This window comes from Siphateles boraxobius, unplaced genomic scaffold, assembly GCF_051911475.1.
Source record: "Siphateles boraxobius isolate OS27281-9 unplaced genomic scaffold, OSU_SipBor_1 73, whole genome shotgun sequence".
In the NCBI taxonomy this organism is placed as follows: domain Eukaryota; kingdom Metazoa; phylum Chordata; class Actinopteri; order Cypriniformes; family Leuciscidae; genus Siphateles; species Siphateles boraxobius.
This window is the reverse complement of record NW_027509201.1, coordinates 1,649,450-1,670,673: the sequence shown is the minus strand read 5'-3', so window position 1 is coordinate 1,670,673 and position 21,224 is coordinate 1,649,450. Positions and strand designations below refer to the sequence as shown.

The following is a 21,224-nucleotide window of genomic DNA, read 5'->3' as shown; positions in this document are numbered from 1 at the left end:
AGGATTAAAAGAAAAGCAGAAATCGTAAATTATAGGTTGAATTTATTTAATACTATATTAATTTAAGTTTTGTCTGATTATCTGCACCTTTTTATATTTCATGCTGTTAAAAAACAAATCACTGTTTAATTTAAAATTACAAGTAAAATAATAGAAAATGTGGAGGTGGTGTTTTGCCAATAACCAAGAAATAATAAAAAATTATTATAAATTAAATAAATAAAAATATTATCTTCCACCCAGACTTTCAGGCTGTAACAGCTTGAAATGTGTTTTTTATTATTAATTTGTTTGGCTTTTTTCTCACACACACACACACACACACACACACACACACACACACACACACACACACACACACACACACACACACACACACACACACACACACACACACACACACACACACACGTGAAATGACATTAATCGATTTGACAGCACTTATATTTATCAAATACAACATTGCTGTTATGGTGTCAACCTTAAACATTTAAGTATTTATACATTGCATCATTTTTGTATAATCTCATCTGTACAATTGTACAATGGCTCATCTCATTTAAAACAAATAGTCATTCAATATAGTCCACATTCCCATTTTATCCATCATTAATCATTTACGAATGTATTCAAGGTTCTGCTTTAGAAACAACAACTGTATTTATTGCTGTAAAATTGTTGTGGATTTGTTACAAAACACTGAAAAATATATAAATTAAAAATAAAATCATTGAATACTTATTGAAGCTGTATTTGAACACACAAATAACTGTGCCAATGAATGAATGTCTATGCATGTAAAAACATATTGAACTGAACTAATATAAAGAAGATGTTTGCTGGTTTCTGGCGTTTACTCTTTTTCTCTTGCAGTATATCAGATCAACACTGTCTAATCACAGTGTATATCCTGGAAGTTTGTTGAAGACCAGCTCTGAAATATGATGGCAATTCTTGTCCAGTCCCAGAGAGGCCAGTCTGTCCCGTTCCTCTTCAGCGTCTGAACTGGACTTTAGCACAGGTAAATCTGAGTCCTCTGACTCCCGGCTAAATGTCCTGCTCTTCTCATCAGAGTCACTGTCAAAGCTCTGGGATCTCCTCCGAAGAGATGTAGTGGTTTGTGATCCAGGTCTTCGACGTCTAACGCTAGAGGACACAAACTCATCCTCACTGTCGTCTGAAGACAGACTCTGGATGACCTGTGTGCCTCTGACCGAGCGTTGAGGAGATTTCTCCGCTTTGACAGGAACCGGAAGACCTTTATTGAGACCGGAAGCACTTGAAACACTTGAAGCGTTGTTTGTTTTACGCCTGTTTGGTTCTGGACTGCTAAGCGGGTCAGGTGAGTATCCGTCGGCTGTGTTGAAGCTTGTGAAGTCGTCCTGATACTCTTCATCACTCAGGCTTGATCTGTGAGGACGGCTGCTCGCTCGACTATCTTCCCTGATGCTTTCTTTAAAACTCTGGACGCCAGGATTGTTCAAATCTGAGTTTGGACGGACGTCACTACAGTCTGAATACTGAATGAGCGCACTTGGAATATGAACTCCAACTTTTTTATCTTTCTCAGTCAAAGTCGTTTCTGTGAGGGATGCAACATTACTTTCATTTGAACTTGGTCTTGTTTGTGATTTTGATGCGGTTTTAACTGGTGCTGGATCCATTTCAAAACTGCTAACTAATGTAGTTTCATCTAAGTTGACACCTCTGTAAACTGACTTACGAACACGTTTGTGGTCAGATGACGCCTGTCTCATTGGCTGGTCCTGTTTTATGTTCTGGTATTCGATGCATTCGTGCCGTTTGGTAAGACCTGGTCTGACCAGCTTGAGTCTGAGACGAAAAGTGTTTGTCAAGCCATATTTAAGCATCCTTTTAGGTTGCAACTTTTCTTCATTTTTCTTTGCACCATTTGCACTCTTCACTGATTTGATCTTGGATTGTCCAGGTCTCTGTTTAGGACTAGCTTTGATAGTTTTCTGATACTCAGATGCTGACGGATCCTGTGTTGATGTGTACAGCCACGCCAGGTTAGGATGAATGGATAACGGCTGCTGGTGTGGCATCTCTCCGTGAAGCTGTGATAGTTCAACTAATAAAGCATTCAGCAGCGGTAACTGCCTGATAACGTTCCCAAGTGGAGCTGAATCAGGCTCTTTATGCTGTGATCCTGGAGTTAAAGTGGACTTACTCAATCTTTCCACCTTTGCAGATGTTATCTCTGGATCATCATGCATGACAGATGATTCTTCATTATTTCCATCTTCTGGATCCTCTAGATTAAGACTCTCCATTGCTGCATGTAACCCTGTAAAGCCTGACATATGAAATAATAGTCAGAACAGATTGCATATTTAATTTTATGTTTTATATCATATTTGAAACATCATGATTTTATGGCTCATATAGTATGATATAGCGAAAAAATAGCACTTATAATCGAGGAGGAAAAGACCAAACTTTAGTGCAGATGCTGATATTTACATGGATGAAAAGTAAGATGACATTCTGATGCTTATGATGTAAATCAATTAGATTTTATAACAGTATAGCAGACTACTTACATAAAATGCATATAAATATCAGTCATCACTGATTCAAGTCATGTACCATGACTTGAAAATTTTTATACTAAAATCCTTTTACTTGCTTAATAGTATGAGCTATCAATCAGAGATCATATACAACAGGCTTTTCAGCAAAGTTTTGCCCCCATTTTCACAGACAAGGCTTAAAGGGTTAGTTTACCCAAAAAGGAAAATTATCCCATAATTTACTCACCCTAAAGCCATTCTAGGTGTAAATGACTTTCTTCTTTCAGAGACACAAAGTTATATTAAAAAATATCTCAGCTCTTCCCAGCTTTATGATGGGAGTGAATAGCCCAAAAAAGTGCATCCATCCATCATAAAAGTAATTCCTTCATACGACTCTCTAAGAAAAATATTCATATTTATAACTTTGTAAACTATGATCACTGGCTTCCGATAACGACCGTACGCAAGTCTACTTCCTGGCAGAAGAGTGACCTCTGACCCCTGGAGCCGTATGGATTACTTTTATGATGGATGTGCTTTTTTGGCTTAAAAATCCAAGTTACCATTTACTCCCATTATAAAGCTGGGAAAAGCCAGAATATTTTTTTTAAATATCACTCCGAATGTGTTTGGCTGAAAGAAGAAAGTCAAACACACCTAGGATGGTTTGAGGGAGAGTTATTTTTGAGTGAACTAACCCTTTGAAACCTAGTCCTGGACTAAAATGCATGTTTTAGCTGTTTTAACTGAATGCAACATATTTTAAAATATATCAGGGTCATTGTTTTGTCTCAAGATGAACACCAGTAATGTGTTTTTCTTAGACACGTTTATAAAAGCTACTTGAAATGAACTAAGGCCTAATCTTGGCTTAATCTAAACCCTGTCTGTGAAGCCAGGCCTTGATAATTTAGAGCCCTTAGAAATCCATTAAAATATAATACAGTAAGCTAAACATCCTACTTGTCCTCTCCTGTTGGCTCTTCAGGCCGGAGCTGTAAAACAGAGGTGGAGGACAGAAAGGTGAGTGTTCTTGTGCTTCCTCAGACCACGAGACGCTCTGTTCAGATTGAGTGAAAGCTGGAAGCCCTGGATGCTTGTCTCCTGATATCACTATATCAGCTGACCATCCATCTTGTGGGAGAACATTACCAGGATTGTTCTCAGACATCTCATCTTTTCCAGTATACACCACACTTTTACATTCTGCATGCACTGACTTGAGTTCTTCTCCTTTTCCATGGGTCTGGCCGACTTCATGGACTCTGTTATCTGGGATGTGAGGGATTAAATTCGCTCCTAGACTTGCAATCTTATAAACTAGAGAAATGGCACCGATGCTGTTTCCCATCAGATTGCAGATTGGGGTGAACAGTCTCTCTCCATGAGCGGTTGGAGTGCCAATACCATGTTTATCCACATCCAGTTTAATTCTATCCATCACTTTAGCCAGGGATATCAAGGAGCTTCCTATAAGTTTGGGAATCTCATCTTTTACATCCAATACCATTGCGTAGAGAGGGGTGTTTAGGAGATGAGTGTGTAACGAGTGCAAATTCATCTTAAAAAGACAGGATTTGCCTTTATGGAAGGAATACTTCAGATAGTCTCCATCGTCGGGTTGAGATAAAGCATCAGGTGATACGCACAGGTCAGTATAGCCTGATTTAGATGAGAAATCCTCGTGTCCTGATTGGTATATGAGAAGTGTGGGGAAATCTAACAAGCGGACACCCACTGCAGGATACAAAACTTTGCCACGTGATCCATCGACGCGGACGTAATCGATCACCAGTTCCAACGAGAAGAGAGTTTCTAGCGTTGATGACATGTTCATTCATATACGCATTTACATATAAACAATCATTTTAAACCACATTATTATCTGTAACGGAGATGAAGCGGCAACAGGAAGCGAGTGTGTGAGTCTGAGAGCGTCGCATCACCTAGCAACGACATCGTCTCAGGATTGACACGTCACTGGCACCGTGGGATTCTGGGAGATGTAGTTGATTTTAAGCAATATTGTAGTGTTTTGTTCAGAAGTAAAATGCTATTAAAGCCTAAATATTATTACCAAGTATAATACTGATGGATAAGTGGAAATCTGTTCTACTTATTTTCTTTTTTTATACTCTGATACCTAAATAATTGTTTTATTTTTTTTGCATAATTTAACGGCTATGTACACATTGGTACATATTACACTTGGTAACGTGTTGTTAATGAATGGAACATTTCTATTGGTGTTGTTCTGTGGTTGTTAATAATAATAATAATAATAATAATAATAATCATATTTATAAATAATAATAATAATATTAATACTTAATATTATTTATATTATTGATATGTATTCTTCTCCCGTTCTTCTTCTTCTTCTTCTTCTTCTTCTTCTTCTTCTTATTATTATTATTATTAATAACAACAATCACAGAACAACACCAACAGAAATGTTCCATTCATTATTAACAATATTGCATCAAAAGTATTGCATAGCTATACATGAACCTGTGGTTAGTGTGAATAGTTATTTATTTAGTCTTTTTTTCTTTGCATTTCAGTAAAAGGTGAAAAATACAGTTAGTCTAATTATTAAATATACAATTCTTTAAAAGTGCACAAAAACATGTCACGAAGTTTCCTACACACACACACACACACACACACACACACACACACACACACACACACACACACACACACACACACACACACACACACACACACACACACACACACACACACACACACACACAAACAAACAGTAATATTTGAAATATTATTACAATTTAAAATAATGGTTTTCCATTTTAATATACTTTAAATATATATAATATTTAATTTATTCATGTGATCAAAGCTACAATTTCAGCATCATTACTCCAGTCTTCAGTGTCACATGATCCTTCAGAAATCATTAAAGTAATGTTTATGGGCTATAGGCCCTATGTCAAAAATAGTAATGCTTCCAAACTTTTGACTGGTACTATAAATTAATACTAAAATTAATACTATTATAAAATTAATGCATTATACTCTCAATCTCGTTTGTTTCAAAATCCTAATTTGTTTTTAAGACAAAGAAGAGAATCTATAAAGAAGATTTTGCCTCAGTCTCCCAGTTGGGGCCACTATTACTCCAGGTTCAGTTCATAGTTGTTATTAAACTGAAATCAAAGAATATTTCATTGTTAAATACCAATACAGCAAACAACATCATTTTAAATGACCTGGTTTGAAAACTATAAAGTTATCTGAAATACCTTCACTGAAAAGTCTATTTACCATAGTATATTCTTGTCAACTCTTGTGAACAAGTGCGTGGGCGGAGTTTGGCAACAGCTCGACCAATCACAGATCGCGGTAGGCGTGGCCACAGACCGGCTTCACGCGATCCGAGCAAACGGCAGTATTTTGGATTGAGTGAGTGTAGGGTGAACAGAGCAGCTGCTCCGACAACGTACAAGTGTTTCTGTATGGAATATGATCAAATCACTGGCTTTGTTTTGTAAAGGAATTAGATCGGTGTTCATCTGCACATCATGGGACTTTCTTTAACTAGGAATGCTGAAGGTAAGGTCCACTTGTGCCGTTAACTACTCACTTACTGACGTATTGTGTTGTGATTTTTGTAAGAATAACGTTATTGTCCGTTGAAAAACTAAATTGATTGAGTTTCTTTTAGTTCAGTAAACAGGTTTAAGTTTTGGTGATATAAACCCTTATTTTGTGACTTCTAGCCTAGTAGGCTGCCTAGTACCTAGGCGTCATAGTCGCGTGTTGCAGGTTTGGTCGTTTTGGGCGCGTTCCTTGTTGTCAACGGTAATGATGCCCAGAAATGATGATGTTTGATTGACAGCTAATTGGGTATTTAAAAAGTCCTACTGTTTGTGAGGTTTTCATTGTTGTCTATTATCCGCGTCCTTGAAACAATACAGAGAACTCAGGTGAAGATATCACACTTATGCATGTATTAGACACATGTCATTTTGTATATTTATTGTTTTTATCATGGACTGTGGAGTTATCAGGTTCAAATGCAGCCCAGGGACTGTGCTTTAAATAACACAAAGGCAGTCAAGATAAAGTTGATTTTAAACACAGGCTGTCAGGAATCCACTAGAGGGCTCTTGAATGTTCTTATGGATCCACAATCCAGTTACATGATGATGGGATGGTCAAATTTTCTTTATTTAAGTGATAATCTTTACCACATGTTACCAATCCATTGATCAGATTAAGGAGTTTTAAGATGATTTAGCCTAATGGCAGTTTTTATGTATAGTGCTTGAGTGACAAATGACAGATTGTATACATGATATGAGATGATACTTAATTTTGGATGATATTTGAGTATATGTATAGACTTTTGAATAACACACTCGCACAAGGATGATCATATTTGTGGGTCTTTGGTATCGTATATTAAAACCCCCTGCTTTAGGCTTTGATCCATAACAAAAAGTACATGTTAAAGGAATAGTTCACCAAAAAATGAAAATTGTCATAATTTACTCACTTTGTTCCAAACCTGTATGAGTTTCTTTCTTCTGTTGAACTGAAAATATATTTTGAAGAATATTGGTAACCAGACAGTTGACGATATTCATTGACGTCCATTAGTAAGGAATATTGGAACTGTTTGATTATCGACACTCTTTGAAATATCTTCTTTTGTGTTCAGAAAAAGAAAGAAATTCATACAGGTTTGGAACAACATGAGGGTGAGTAAATGATGACAGAATATACATTTTTTGAGTGAACTATCCCTTTAATGTCATATATGTTTTTGGACATGCACCATGGTAATTTCATGGTATTATTCTATGTACCATTGAAAATGAATATGGTAATGATGCAGTGAAATATCAAATTACCATATCTGAAAAATTTCTTTGTAGGGAAGGAACAGCTTCCTCTTAGTTAATAATGAGCTGTCATTTTTTTTTATTCTCTAAACAAAGAAATCATCAGAAGTGTTCTATGTGTGTGAACAGTGTAGATATTAATGCAAGTGTCTTTGTGCTGTGCCACTCAAAGGACTTTTTTCTGTCTTCTGAACAGCAAGCTCGTATCAGATTATGGTCAGATAATTGCACATTTGATTAGACAAGTTACACACCGAGTTCTTGTGCGGTGCGGTGTCAAGGGTAATAAAGCCATTTTCTTTATAGCCGAATTAGTAATAATACGTGGCGGACACGGACTGAAGATAATCCTTCTGATGGTTAGTTCTTTCCCACCAGCACACAAAATGACATCCCTGTCTCCGAGGATGAAAACCACCTGGAAATATTCCAGTTAACTTCGTAGACATATTCTAGCTTAATAAACAAAGACAACTGTGTGTGAACTATAATGTTTACAGTATTTCCCTGAAAAGTGGTTTGGTTGCAGATGGTGGGGAGGAAAGCATTGTTAAAGTAACCCTGTTATACTTTTTTTGGAATATTACCTTTCATGTGTTATATAGCTGTTTGTAAATGTAAAAGGATTGCAGTTTAATTGCTGCACAACAATTAAAGTTATTGTCTCTTAAATAAGAGAATCGATTCTGAACTGCTGAAACGAGTCGTCAGTAATTCTAGTCTTAGACCCCATCCACACTACTGCATTTTAGTTTAGAAACGGAGAATTAAAACAAATACGATCTCCGTCCACACCTAGCTGCGTATTAGAATTGATCTCCGTCTACATTAAAACGACTCAAAACGCGGATCACGTGACCATTCACCTACACTGGGCATGCGTGTGCCGGTGTAAACAGATTGACTATTCCTCAGACTTCGCTGAGGTTGAGAAGTGCCGATATGGACATTCGAAAGTTTTCTCACCATTCCTCAGGAACCACAACTTCATTGATAAAATTATCCCACCATGCGCTGGTTCTTCAGGGCTTAACCCAAAACCGACGCTCCATGTACGGTCGATACCGCCGCTGCACACGGGAATTGTCACAGATCGCTCTAATAATAGCTTGCCTCCGGCGCATGTAGGAAGTTATAGCATTGTAAAATGTAGTTGATGTTGTTGTATGTTTTCTTCCGTTGTATGACCCAATCAGAGAGCCGAGTGTGAGCCTCTGCGTCATCGTTTCTAAAGTCCTCCATTTTGACTCGTCTTCACTAAATTGCCCTCCGGAGATTAAAAACGCAAAACGGGGTCGGCAGCGTTTCTAAACTTTTCCGTTTTAGGTCTTCATTTTTGCCGTTTTAGTCTGGACGGGAGGTGCAAACGTAGCAAAAGGTCTCTGTTTCTAAACTAAAACGTAGTAGTGTGGATGTGGCCTTAATTCCTGCATGAACCTATGTAGGTTTGTAACAAATTTGCATAATGCCAGCCTATGGTCTTCATTGGCTGCCTGCGAACATCAGCTTAGACTGGAAGAGTTTGGCTTGTTGATTTGCTGTGAAATCAAATCCGCTTTGATGCACTTGAATTGATTCGGGAAAAAATAATGCCATCGTTACTGTTCGTATCACTGTGAGGAAGAGCTGAAATTCTGATATTGAGAATAGGCGTTTCATATTCATGTAAGCGGTCGACCAATCACAACAGACTGGGCCGTCTGACCAATCAGAGCAGAGTTGGCTCACCGTAAAAAGAGAGAGACTGAATCTTAAGAAAAAAAAATTTCAGACTTTGAGAAATGAGGTGCTGTGGAATGTATATTATGAGAAAATTAACATGTTTTTTTAACTTGGATGCATATAAAGTAACCTGTTGTAGGAGAATCTAAAGCAAAATTAGGAACCTTTAAAATAATAACAATAGGTACTTAAAGTCACAATGAAACAGAAGTAGACATCTTTTATTACGTATTATGACAAACATCTGATTGTAAAATTATCGGGAGAAAAAAAGTGTTGGTTCTGTGCATTCATTGTTTATTGGATTTTTGAGATTGCACTCAGATGTGGAGGCAGATGAGCACTTGCAATCATGTCTAAAATGATTTGAGAAGTCCTGCATACGTCCTGTTGTTTTCCTCTGAAGATCTAGTTATGATATTTTTTGATGAATCATTATGAAGTCAATGGATGAATTGTCCACAATAAGATCTATAACATGCATTTAGAGCATAGATAGGGTACATTTTCATTTCACTGTGACTTTAAATGCAAATAATAAACAGCAACTCACAATATAGTTGTGCATGGATAGGATAGCAAAATAAACAGACTTATCTTATCCCAGATCTGTTGGTTTTGATGTCAAAGGCTGCACATCCAATCAAACTCTACAGCTCTAATTGATCTTATATAAATTGATATAATTTTGCTTTTTTTTTATTGCTGTATTGTATTGTATAAAGTCATATTAAATAAATGTGACTTGTCTAGTTCACTTGTAACAAAAAAAAACGAAGAAAAAAAAAACTAGGTAAATTGTGTATTTTCATTGTTATTGGCTTGTTTAAGTTTTCTTCTTTGTCTTCTTCTTATGTTCCCCTGGGAGAAACAAGACATTTGTCTTCCCATTGCTTGGCTTAGATGGCACAGTGACTGCAGAAGGATGTTTATCTGGCGTCGCACTCCTGAATGCATTCATAACATAATGACAGGAAATTAAAGCTCGTTTTGGAGACTCGTCTTGAAAATAACATCTGTCAGGACAGGTGGACATCTGCTCGCTACCCTCACGTCAAGCAGTTTTATTTAATGTGAACCAGGTTAACAACACTGTTTAGTATGCTTTTTGATGGGTAATGTGCATTGTTTTAGTGACGGAAATGTTACAATTGAATACGACGGGGTTATGAGACAACATTTCTCAAACATACGAATCTTAGTCGTGCTTCTAATCCGCCGGATAAAGGAATGAAATATCTTGAGATGTGGCAATCAGCAACAAAGGATGCCAAGACAACTGTTTATCGCTGTTATCGCCCTCATTGCGTGATATTACACGGATATTCCATGTTTAAACAGAAGAGAGGAGATGGACTCCAAATGAAATGGATTAGTATAGGCCATCTGCTCTTCATGTTTACTGGCAACTCATTCAACAAATAATGGACCATCAACAGGAACCTTTCCTAGGCAACAGTCTCTATTACTAATGCTTATAATATTCATGATTTATACAAACCTTTGACTTAAAGTATAGAACTTCGGTATGTAATTCATTAATCCATCCAACACGTTTGTGCTCCAGAAGTGAATTATTCCTCAAATAATGGGTTTTATTTTCAAGATATGATCGATTTTACTCATTGGCAGACGATAAAATAGACAATTCACAGACTTGCATTTAAGTAAGGACTCAAATCATATAGAGACCAGAATATCACAGAAACTTGAGGTGTAGGAATCTTTTGGTTTAAGAAATGGGTACTAATAGGTTAACAAGAATCTCTTAGGCATATTTTTAAAGTTGTACATCATGTATGGATCTTTAGCCATGTGAATTTGTTCTTGGTTTGGTTTGTTATAAGTCACCCATCTGGTTCATTCTCTCTTGTACTTGTTAATGACCAACAGTTGTGACTGGCATCATCAGAGCAGATCACTGCCAGCTGCTGGTTGACTCCACAACAGGCCTGTTTGTTTATTTAAACCGTATTTGTTTAACTGTTGTCATTTGGCAGAGACACAAGTTTCATGACAATGAATGTTTTTTTTAATTGGTTTTGGAATGTGGCAAATTAAACCTTCTTTTAAAAACGAGTGTTTTGTCGGCTATCATGCATGCTTATTAAGCAGTCCGATTTTATTTATTTATCTACTTTAATTCTCAATTTTGTTGACACCAATGGACTTTTTTTGGTCAACATCAAGATTTTAGGTTTAAGTTTAAATACTGTAAACCCTAATGCTCATAATAATTAGGCTAATTGGTTTAAGTAGGGTAAACTTAAATTTAACAAATTAGTTCAATCAAATTTAATTTAGAAGTGTATATAGAACTTTCTTTTCCATTTGAGTTCACAAAACCGACACATTTTAAGTAATTTGAATGGTTTCATTGTTTTGAGTTTTATAAACTTGTTTCTTTTAGAATTTAGACAAACTTAAATTTAAAGCTACAATATGTAATTGTTTTGGCCGCTAGGGGTCACTAACCTTTTATAAAAACAAAGGCGTAGGTTGATGAAGGATAATCGGAATTATGGAACTTGTCGTCATGCCGATGGATCAAATAATGTTTATGGATGAGTGAATACATTGATGTTTTTAACATGACTGTGGTATAAAGCAGGGCGCGATTGCCAATGAGCGACAGATATCAGCGTAAAAAGGTGTATATATAAGGAATAAGGACATTTCATTCTACCGAACTACACGCAAGTGCTGAATTACTACTCGCACAGGTCAGTTTATTAGACGAATGAAACTTGAGGTAACGCAGCGCTGTTTCACTTGGTCTACACTATCACACTAAACTGGATTTGAGTGTGTTGAAAGTTATAATGTTATTCTATGTGTTCATTTGTTGTCTCTATGAGAGCAGTAAGCTAGATCAACATTAAAATAACATATTGATCATATTCTAACATTTCATCATGTTGAGCTATATAACATTGATTTGTTTTATGTACATTTGCTCACCTGTCTAAATAAAGTACATGCAAGAGCAGCGTCTCTGTCAAGTCAAAGTTTGTCACGGACGTGGAGCTCTCAGCATCTCGAAAACGCCACGCTGATATCGATCCTCGTTTTTGTTCTCCTTTTGTCCCAAAGTCTGCTTGCCATGGTCCATAATGTTTGAACGAAACAACAACAGCGTGAGTGTGCCGCTAGACGTAACGCAGCTGTCCACGTCTGTCGCCATGGTTACTATGGCAGTACGAGCGGCAACCAGGGATAACGCAGATATTAGCTACGTCATTGACTGGCGACAAGTGAACATGGACAAGCCATTATTTAAAACTGGAATTTCTCTGAAATTAAAAATCTTTGGGAACTTTTGGGATATTGTAACTGTAACTGCAGAAAATATATCACACTGTGCAAGGGATTTTATAATATTTTATTACAAAAATCTTAGGCTACATATTTTACCTTTAACTGAAACTGGGCTGGGATTTCTATTTTCCAGCATGATTTTTCATGACGCTTGAAAGGGAGAGTAAATGCTCAAATTAAGTGAATTATATAATGTTTTTGTGTGTGTGTGTGTTTGTGTGCAAGATTAATGTTAAGTGGGAGATTTATGCCTCGTTTACAGTACAGTACAGTGTGTGGTAAACCCTGATCCAGCTTGCGTTTCCACTGCCAACAGTACCCATACTTTATAGGCCTGGTGTATGCTGGAAAGTAGCGATCGCTGTCATTCAGTGTCACAGTAAACAACAATGGAGAACATACAGCAGAGATCTACCGTCAAATTAGCCAGTTTAAGCTAGCCAAGTTTCCAGTTCCACTACTGAAAATATTTTATTTGGAATTACATGATAATTTTAGGTTAAATGTACAAAGAAGCTTACTCAAATATTTCAAGTTGAGAGCAATTAAAATGTATGAGTACAAAATAAAAATCTTCCGACAGTTCCGCTTACCTAGACTTTGAATTTCTTAAACATATTGATGTAACCAATTACCTAATTTTTTCGGGAGTTTTGCCAACTTGTTCAGGTTTACATGAGGGAAAATACATTTTAGGTCCCATCAGAGTCCGAAATTAACACCCGCCAAGCGCCAAATGCGGGTAGATTTTCCGTTTGGCGAGTAAATCTTAAAAGGCTATCCGCCACACTGGCAGGTGAATGTTCCAGACATCGCAAGTCTCCCGCTTATTGATAGCGGCTGCCTGATGTCCGCAAATTAGTTCAAATCTCCTGGAATCTAGAGTGAGCGAGAAAGAGCGCGCACAAACTGAGCTCCAAACCGTCTAGCGCGTGCACGCCTGAGAGGGAGAAAGCGAGAGACCTTGCGTGTGTGTGCCTCAAGAAGCGTGTGTGAACCTTCTTCACACCTAAAATAGACCTACACCAAATATATTTCTTTAACTTAAATAATTAACAAATTAAGATGACAAAAATAAAACACTGAATCAGTTTGAAAAAATGCTTTTTTTCATCAGACTACGTTTTTTTCGTCAAATAAAAATAGCAGACCTACCTCAAGCCACTGCTTGTCTAGTATTTACTTAAAAAAAGTAACATGTCTGCATGATGTGGGGTTAGTCTGGGTCTCCGATGCATTGTAGCCTACTTGCACTAGGCCTACTGCTTTATTTTAATACCGTGTAGCATATTTTCCAAGTATTCGTCGATCTTTCTGTCGAAATGGTGCCACAGTAGCTACTTTTCGCTTGGTTCATTTTGCTTGCTTGCGAAATATGTCTTTAGGCGCGTGTTGTTGCTTTTGTCGATGGTAGCGCCCCGTGATTTAACAAATATAGGCTACATACTTTTTAACCATGCAGCAAACAAACAAAAAAGCTAAATATATATATATATATATATATATATATATATATATATTTACAGTAATATTATTAATAATATATTATAATATTATATAGTAAATATATACTTTTAAACCGTTTAACTGATAGTATTAATCGGTAATTTTTTTAAACTTTCGCTAAAGTATCTGATGGGTTTACAAAACCTTCAAATGTTCTTTTATGAGCACTTGTTCGATGCTCACATCTTCCATGTCTTATATTTGTTGCTCTGTTTTGACTTCTACTCTAGTCATTCAACATAATACCTTATCTCAATTAAATGTACTGAATGAATGTATATGTGACACAAAAAGGCTGTTTATTATTTTGGCCGGTAAAAAATATAGTTGGCTGGTGGATTTTTTCATCTACCAGTCCCTGTAGTAGGTGAGCCAAAAAGTTAATTTCGGACCCTGGGCCTCATTTAATCATATTTCTGCCTTCATCAGTTCATTTTAAATTGTCCTGCAGTGTGACAAATTAACTTTTCCATGTAGTCTTTCAATTAATGAGTTTTTCATAAAAGATACATGCACAATAATTAGCAAAATGCCTCTTAAAATAGTTTTGCACGGATTTGAATGTCGCACGCACGCACACACACACACCACAAGACATGTCAACTTTGCAAACATATTTCATGTCAAACAACCAATTTCAAATAAATGTAAAGTTTTATCCATATTTGACAGTTGTCCGCCACTGTCTTCACTATCATTAGAAGTTGCATATAGTTAAACACTGTGAACACCACTTTTATTATGTGTTCAAGTTACTTTTATTGTGCGTCTTTATCTCATTTAAAAGTGTTTTTTATTCGTGTGGTTGGACGCTGCAGAGACATTCATTTTATTTGCAAGTCAATTTGTGTAACACCCTCGTTAACCTCCGGCGTTGTTCTGTATCCTGATCTTTGGCTTGAGAGCTTGACAAAATTCTTAGCTAAAGGACATGAATACACATGAAATCTGAGCAGGTATATATATATATCCATCCTTGAGTCGAATGCATACTCGCATCCACCCCGACACGATCTCATCTTGCAGGTTAGTGAAGGAGACGCCCTGATAGAGTTTCTTCTTCCATATGTTACTGTGTTGCATGATGTCGTGTGTCTCTGCAGGTTTCAGACCAGATGATTTACTGGCCCAGGGAATATCTGTTTGTGCTAATTTTTGCATTGTCACTGACATTCCTTTACCTTTTTGTCTGTTGTTGTGTAGGGATTCAGTCCCATGATGCATTTCTGAGTGCTGTCAAATTGTGGTGTGGCAGAGAGAGAAATATAATACTGTATGTGTGTACTACATGCCTTAATTCTTTGTGGGGGGCATAGATTAAACAAGGTGCTGTAAACATTGATAGATTTTGGTCTATTGACATGATGGCATCACGCAGTTGCTGCAGATTTATCGGTTTGTCGATTTGTCTCCCGTTCCAGCAAATCCCAAATCTGCTTTACTGGACTGAGATCTGGTGACTGTGGCGGCCATTTAAGTTTAGTGACTCACTGTCACGTTCAAGAAACCAGTTTGAAATGATTTGAGCTTTGTGACGGCATGTTATCCTGCTGGAAGTCATCAGAAGATGATACACTGTGGTCATAAAGAGATGGACATGGTCAGCAACAATACTCAGGTATACTGTGGTGTTTAAATGATGCTCAATTGGTACTAAGAGCCCCAAAGTGTGCCAAGAAAATATTTAACGCACCATTACATCACCAGCAGCCTGAACTGTTGATATAAGGCAGGACGAATCCATGCTTTCATGTTATTTACACTAAATTCTGGCCCTAACATCTGAATGTTGCAGCAGAAATCGAGACTCATCAAACCAGGCAACGTTTTTTTTCATTCTTCTATTGTCCAGTTCTGGTGTGAGTCCGTGTGAATTGTAGCTTCAGTTTGCTGTTGTTATTTGACAGGAACGACTCCGGGGTTTCTTCTGCTGCTGCTCTTCTACAGTACTTAAAGGTTCGACATGTTGAGCGTTCAGAGATGGTAATAGGCATAAGAGACTTACTTAAAAAAAAAAAAAGTCTTGCCAACCTCAAACCTTTGAATGGTATAATGGTCATCGGCTACTGAAAAACCCATTTTGGTTGAACACTAGTTCCATGTTGTGACGTATAGCCAAAGCTTGCCGGTCAAAGTCAATTTCTGAATCCCAATGGGTAACTGAGTGACACTAGTTGATCATGTGTGTGTTTTCCAGTCACGTATAATCATGTTACAGGCCCAATGTAAGCATGTTATGTTCTGCACAGCGAGCGCTACGTAAATTGTTTATTTCCTCGTTCTGTCACTCATCCCTTTCTGTTTCTGCCATCATGGCTTTACTTAAACATCTATATGTTTGGCAGTAAATGATGCTGAAGTGGGTAATTTTTATTTAAACATTGAAAAAATCACATCAAGTCCATTTTGTTGTCAGAAATGTTATCTTTTTTCAGCCACACATCTTGCAGTATTTACGCATCAGGGACCGTAGTGGAAGAAAAAAAACAGCATTTTTTTGCTTGCTTTTTAAAATCACTTCTTTGTAGACGCAATGAGATTTGTATCATCTGTTTTTTATAATATTTTCAATAATGTTTTATCCATCATATATATGTGCCAGCATGTCTCAGTGATGCACATTTGTGGTCGATTTATGGATGGATGGAGGCCCATTATTAACACATTTCCTCAGAGTGTTAATGGATGAAACATGTGGGATTGTGCAACTCAAGATAAGGACGAATGTGTTGTTAATGGATTTTGAGCAAAACATGGGCAGTTTCACTGTCTCATCTTAGTGCATTAATGTAAAATCCAACTGCATGTAGACAGACTTTTAGAGAATTTAGGGTTGGAACTAAATGCTTTGCTTTATAATATTAGTTTTGCTGTTTTGAGTATATAATTTTTTTTGGTTAATTTAAAGCTGTTTGTGTATTGTCTAGAGATGCTCCGATCAGCATTTTTGGGGCCGATCACCGATTACCGATCACCAAAATCATGATCTGCCGATTGCCGATCACTGCCGATCACAGAATGGCAGGGGAATGGGAATCTTTTATCTATAATCTAGCCGAGTTTGCACCATTTGTCGAAATGTGTTTATTTAATTGTATTTAGAAAATGAGATGTCTTAAGGCTACTGTAGGCCAGCTTTCCCAAATAAGGCAGAGTAACATTAAATTATTCCAAACATAGAGGGGTCAGGCAGACCAACACACATCAGATCAGCCTAATGGGAGGGGATCAAGTTACACTTAGGGATATTTGGAAATTGTAGCCTCTTAATACACCCACTACATTTACTAATTGGCAACAAAATGTACAACTTGTTACACCAAAACTGGCTACTGATAAAAGGACAAAACTATGGCAAGTTTTTTTCTGTTATTATTATGAACGTATGATGTAGTTGAGCAGAACGCTCTTTTATGAAGTTACTTCATTAAATGACATATTTAATGAGATTATGCCTGAAAAGGTTTTGGATTTTTTATCATATGTTCATTTAAAAATATATATTGTATAAAATTACGTCTTGTTTTGTTTTGTTTTATTGTATTTATATGATATTTGTATTTTTATAATTGAAATTTTGCCATGAAAATAGCTTTGAATGCTGACATGGCATTAAATAAAATAATCTGAATCTGATGTAGTTGAGGAACCAACTACGTCAGATAAAAAAAAAAAAAAATACCACCGCCACTTTTGAAACATCTCGCGGCACGAATGTACCAATATAAATAAATAAAAACATCTCCAGTTAACTCAGAGCATTCATTTTGTTCATTAGTTAAATAAGAGGCGATCTAGCGCTGAAAAGTTTTTTTTTTTTAGCAAGGGATCAAAGTGCTCGTTGCCGCATCGATCAGTGGCGCAGATACCGCGTTCTGTTGTGGCTCGCGCGGTGCACGGTCTTCACTCGGACGCGCGCTTCAATCCGTTGGCAGACTCCCTATTCGTTCCGGTGAAGGAGAACTCCTGTTGCCACTGCCAAGCTCCACTCTGCTGTTGTGTGCCCGTGCGCCACGCATGCAGGTGGGAAAAAGTCGCGCGACAGTAATTTACGTCACGTGATTGGCTGTTTTGATCGGCGCTTTTGGGGTTCGCCGATCAATCTATTTTTAGCCAATATCGGCCGATCATGATCGGCGTCCGATCAATCGGAGCATCCCTAGTATTGTCTGTGGTCAGTCACAAGTTGTCTTTTTTTCAAGACTACATGAAAAAGTAGATTAGTTTACTTTGAATCCAAAAAGTACTGATTTACCTCTTGACTGACTGCTAGCTATAGTCAGACTAAAGGTCCTTGCACACCGAGTCCAAAATTCTTCTCTGAAATTTTCGCATGTTAAAAAAATAAATACAACCTCACATTGTGTCAATCAGGTTTTCACATTGCCTCTGAAACTTTCGTCCGTCATAAAAAAAGTAGTTTTGACAATTCAGAGCCACCGAATGAAGAATACAAAAAAACGCATATGAAAATTTCGGACTCAGTGTGCAGAGACCTTATTTCTTAAAGTCTTATCATAGTGGCTGTTTATACAGTCGACCACAGGTCAGCGAGTGTCTGAAATGACTTCCAGTTGCGATTCGATGGGGATTTTCTAGGCGCCGCCTGGCAGTGGAAAAACGGCTATTGAGTCCAAAGCGATAGTGAAGGTCAGAGGAGAACCAGTGAAGCATCAGCACTGCAGATACGCGGCTCACGACCGAAGAATCCTCTGGTCAGGAGTCGAGATGTATGGCGACACAATCCACTCTGTGCCACTGAGGGCCTGAGATGTTATGACCCACTTACCATCTGAAGTATGAGCTGCACACGGTTCAGTGAAACGCAGGCTAAGACCGACATATGGTTTACATGCATTCATTCCTGCACTGTTTATCACAAAGTGTTGCATGTGGAAGAGAAAATGGATTTCATCGCTTAGATGAAGCTTTAGCTTTTGACCCTTGTGTCACGACACGCAAAACAGTTGAAATGATACAGCAAATGCTCAGGTTGCTTTATAGGATTTGAGTTGGGGGGGGAAAATCCTTTTCTTTTTATTTCTGTGGAATTCAATTTGCATTGAAGCTTAATATCTGATGAATTAGGCTGGAAGCTTGGATTAAAAATTTAAAAGGGTCGGCAAAACTATTTTTGTACTCTAGTTTGTCAATTTGACAGTCTGTGTCAACTTACCTGCTCAAGTCTCTGTGATATTCTGGTGTCTATATGTGTCTCTGGTCCCTCCTTCATTGTAAGTCTGTGGGATTTTCACAACTTTTTTAACCTCTGCCAAGTGAAAATCATTCAATAATCTGCATACTGAAGTTTAATACTTGCATTTATGGATTAAAAACCCCTAATCGTAAATTTGAGCAATAAAAATAATAGGGATACATTAATATTGAGAAATAGATATGTATACATTGACTATTTTTCAACATTCAGGTATAACATATTTCCCAGTGGTAATTGTAAGCGTTAAAATAACACACAGTGCGTTTGAGTCACCGGTCTGACATCATGTTCTGGTTGGTGAGTGTCTTTTGACTCACGGTAGACAGTGAAAGCGGATCAGTCATTAACCGCGCTGGAGCTGGACTCAGGGGTCACGAGGGTTAACCCGCTCGCTTTTCTCCAGTGGCTCCAGACAATTGGGACACTGACCTCAACGCTCTCGACCTCGGATCTGAGATGAGAGGGATTTCGAGCGCATACCTCTGTCCTATTGTGACGGGCGCTTGTGGACTCAGTTCTATTCACTTTCTCTCGACTCAGCCTTTTTCCCTTTCCTATTTTCACAATTGCTGTGTGAGATAGTGAAGTGCAGTTTGCACAGTTGGTAAGGCCGTTGAATGGGTAACATGTTCCTGCCCATCTGGCCTTTTACCTCTTTTAGAAGAAAAGGTTCTATTTAGAACTCTAGGGTTCTTGACTCAATTTTAAAGAACCCTTTATGCCAAAATGCACAAAATTCTAGGGCTGGACGATTTTGGCTAAAATCATAATCGCGATTAATCGAACAAGTTACCTCGATTACGATTATTGAACGATTATTCAAAAAAATTTATGTCACTGGCAAGGCTTATACTGTAAATATGTTCTCGGTTATTTTTTTTTAATGAAAGAATACATAATCCTATCTTTGTGATTCTAAAATAAGGAAACGCACAGATAGCTTTTAATGCTTACTTATTAAATATTTCAAACAATTGAATCAAACAAAGCATACAATGCTTGAAATAAAAACGTCTTATAAAAAAGTGATTAAGTTTTAATGCAAAAAGAAAGTTTCCTAAAAATGTAGAAAATATTTCTTTTTGTAAACAAAATAAAATTATTGTAAATATTGCCATCTTGCCAAGTAAAATATAACTTGTATAAAACTAAAAAAACTAATCCTTTTCATATTGTGTAGCATTTGTAAATGCTTGTGTTATGGAAACCTGCTTTGTGGAGTGGAGGCACGTGTTGCTGGCCGTTTGTCAGTCTCTCTCTGTTTTCGCGTGTTTCTTTGGTATAAGCGGCTCCTGTTGCTGAGTTGACTCAGTGTTTGAGTTCCCTTTCACACAGAGATTCCGGAAAATACACGGATAAAGTGGCCCGGGATTTGACCCGGGTTCGTTTGACTTTGGTTCATTCACACTGCCAGTGATTTTCCGGAATCAAGAGAGTGCGTTCACACAGACACACACAACCCGCAAAGACACGTGACATGTCCCAGCGGCGTCTATAGTTTGCTTATGAGCTGCGATTTCCCTCGAGAAACCACGCTTGTGCATTTTTTCTCTCTGATTCGATCATAAACTAGCGCATTACGAACCGTTTCACGCTGGCGAACGATCCCGGCTTAGCGCCATCATTACGACACAGCATTCATTACGGCTTTTGTTCACACAGCGCGCGTTCCGGGACTGAACACGGCAATGTTACTATGTCCCCAACCTGGCATCAATCCCGGGTCGTGTTTGCGTTCACACAGAAGGTGTTTGTTCTGGCAATTTCCCGGGATTAACGCGCTGTGTGAAAGTGGCTCATGTTGCTTCAATGGCGCAGACTGGACGGGGCGGAGTTACGTGACTACACACGCGGTAATATGTTTTAACGGGAAAGTACATTAACAGACAGTGGGCGGAAATATTAATAGGATTAAAAAAACGAAATAACCGACATGGTAAAATTACATCGGTTATAGGCTCTGAATTTCGGTTTCGATTATTTTTCGATTAATCATCCAGCCCTACAAAATTCTAAAACAATCTTTACTTGCCGTTCTGAACTTCCGGTTTT

At 37.6% G+C, this 21,224-nt stretch overlaps 2 protein-coding genes across 7 annotated transcripts in view; one reads left to right on the top strand and one right to left on the bottom strand.

The window, feature by feature from the left end:
• Nucleotides 1–426: 426 nt before the first annotated feature.
• map10 (microtubule associated protein 10) lies at nucleotides 427–4,502 on the bottom strand. The gene is made up of 2 exons (XM_077217512.1): nucleotides 3,501–4,502; nucleotides 427–2,317 (listed from the first exon to the last, which is right to left on the bottom strand). Exons 1-2 carry the CDS (start codon nucleotides 4,372–4,374, stop codon nucleotides 897–899), a joined length of 2,295 nt encoding a protein of 764 aa, XP_077073627.1. The 5' UTR covers nucleotides 4,375–4,502; the 3' UTR covers nucleotides 427–896.
• Nucleotides 4,503–5,951: 1,449 nt separating this feature from the next.
• LOC143724383 (signal-induced proliferation-associated 1-like protein 2) overlaps nucleotides 5,952–21,224 on the top strand; it is a 143,904-nt gene continuing 128,631 nt past the window's right edge. For 4 of the 6 annotated variants that reach the window (XM_077217362.1, XM_077217360.1, XM_077217361.1 and 1 more), the window contains exon 1: nucleotides 5,962–6,113. The gene's annotated coding sequence lies outside the window, so the exon portion shown is untranslated. Of the gene's footprint in view, nucleotides 6,114–21,224 lie in introns of all 6 variants that reach the window. The other 2 variants (XM_077217365.1, XM_077217363.1) reach the window with 1 other exon arrangement.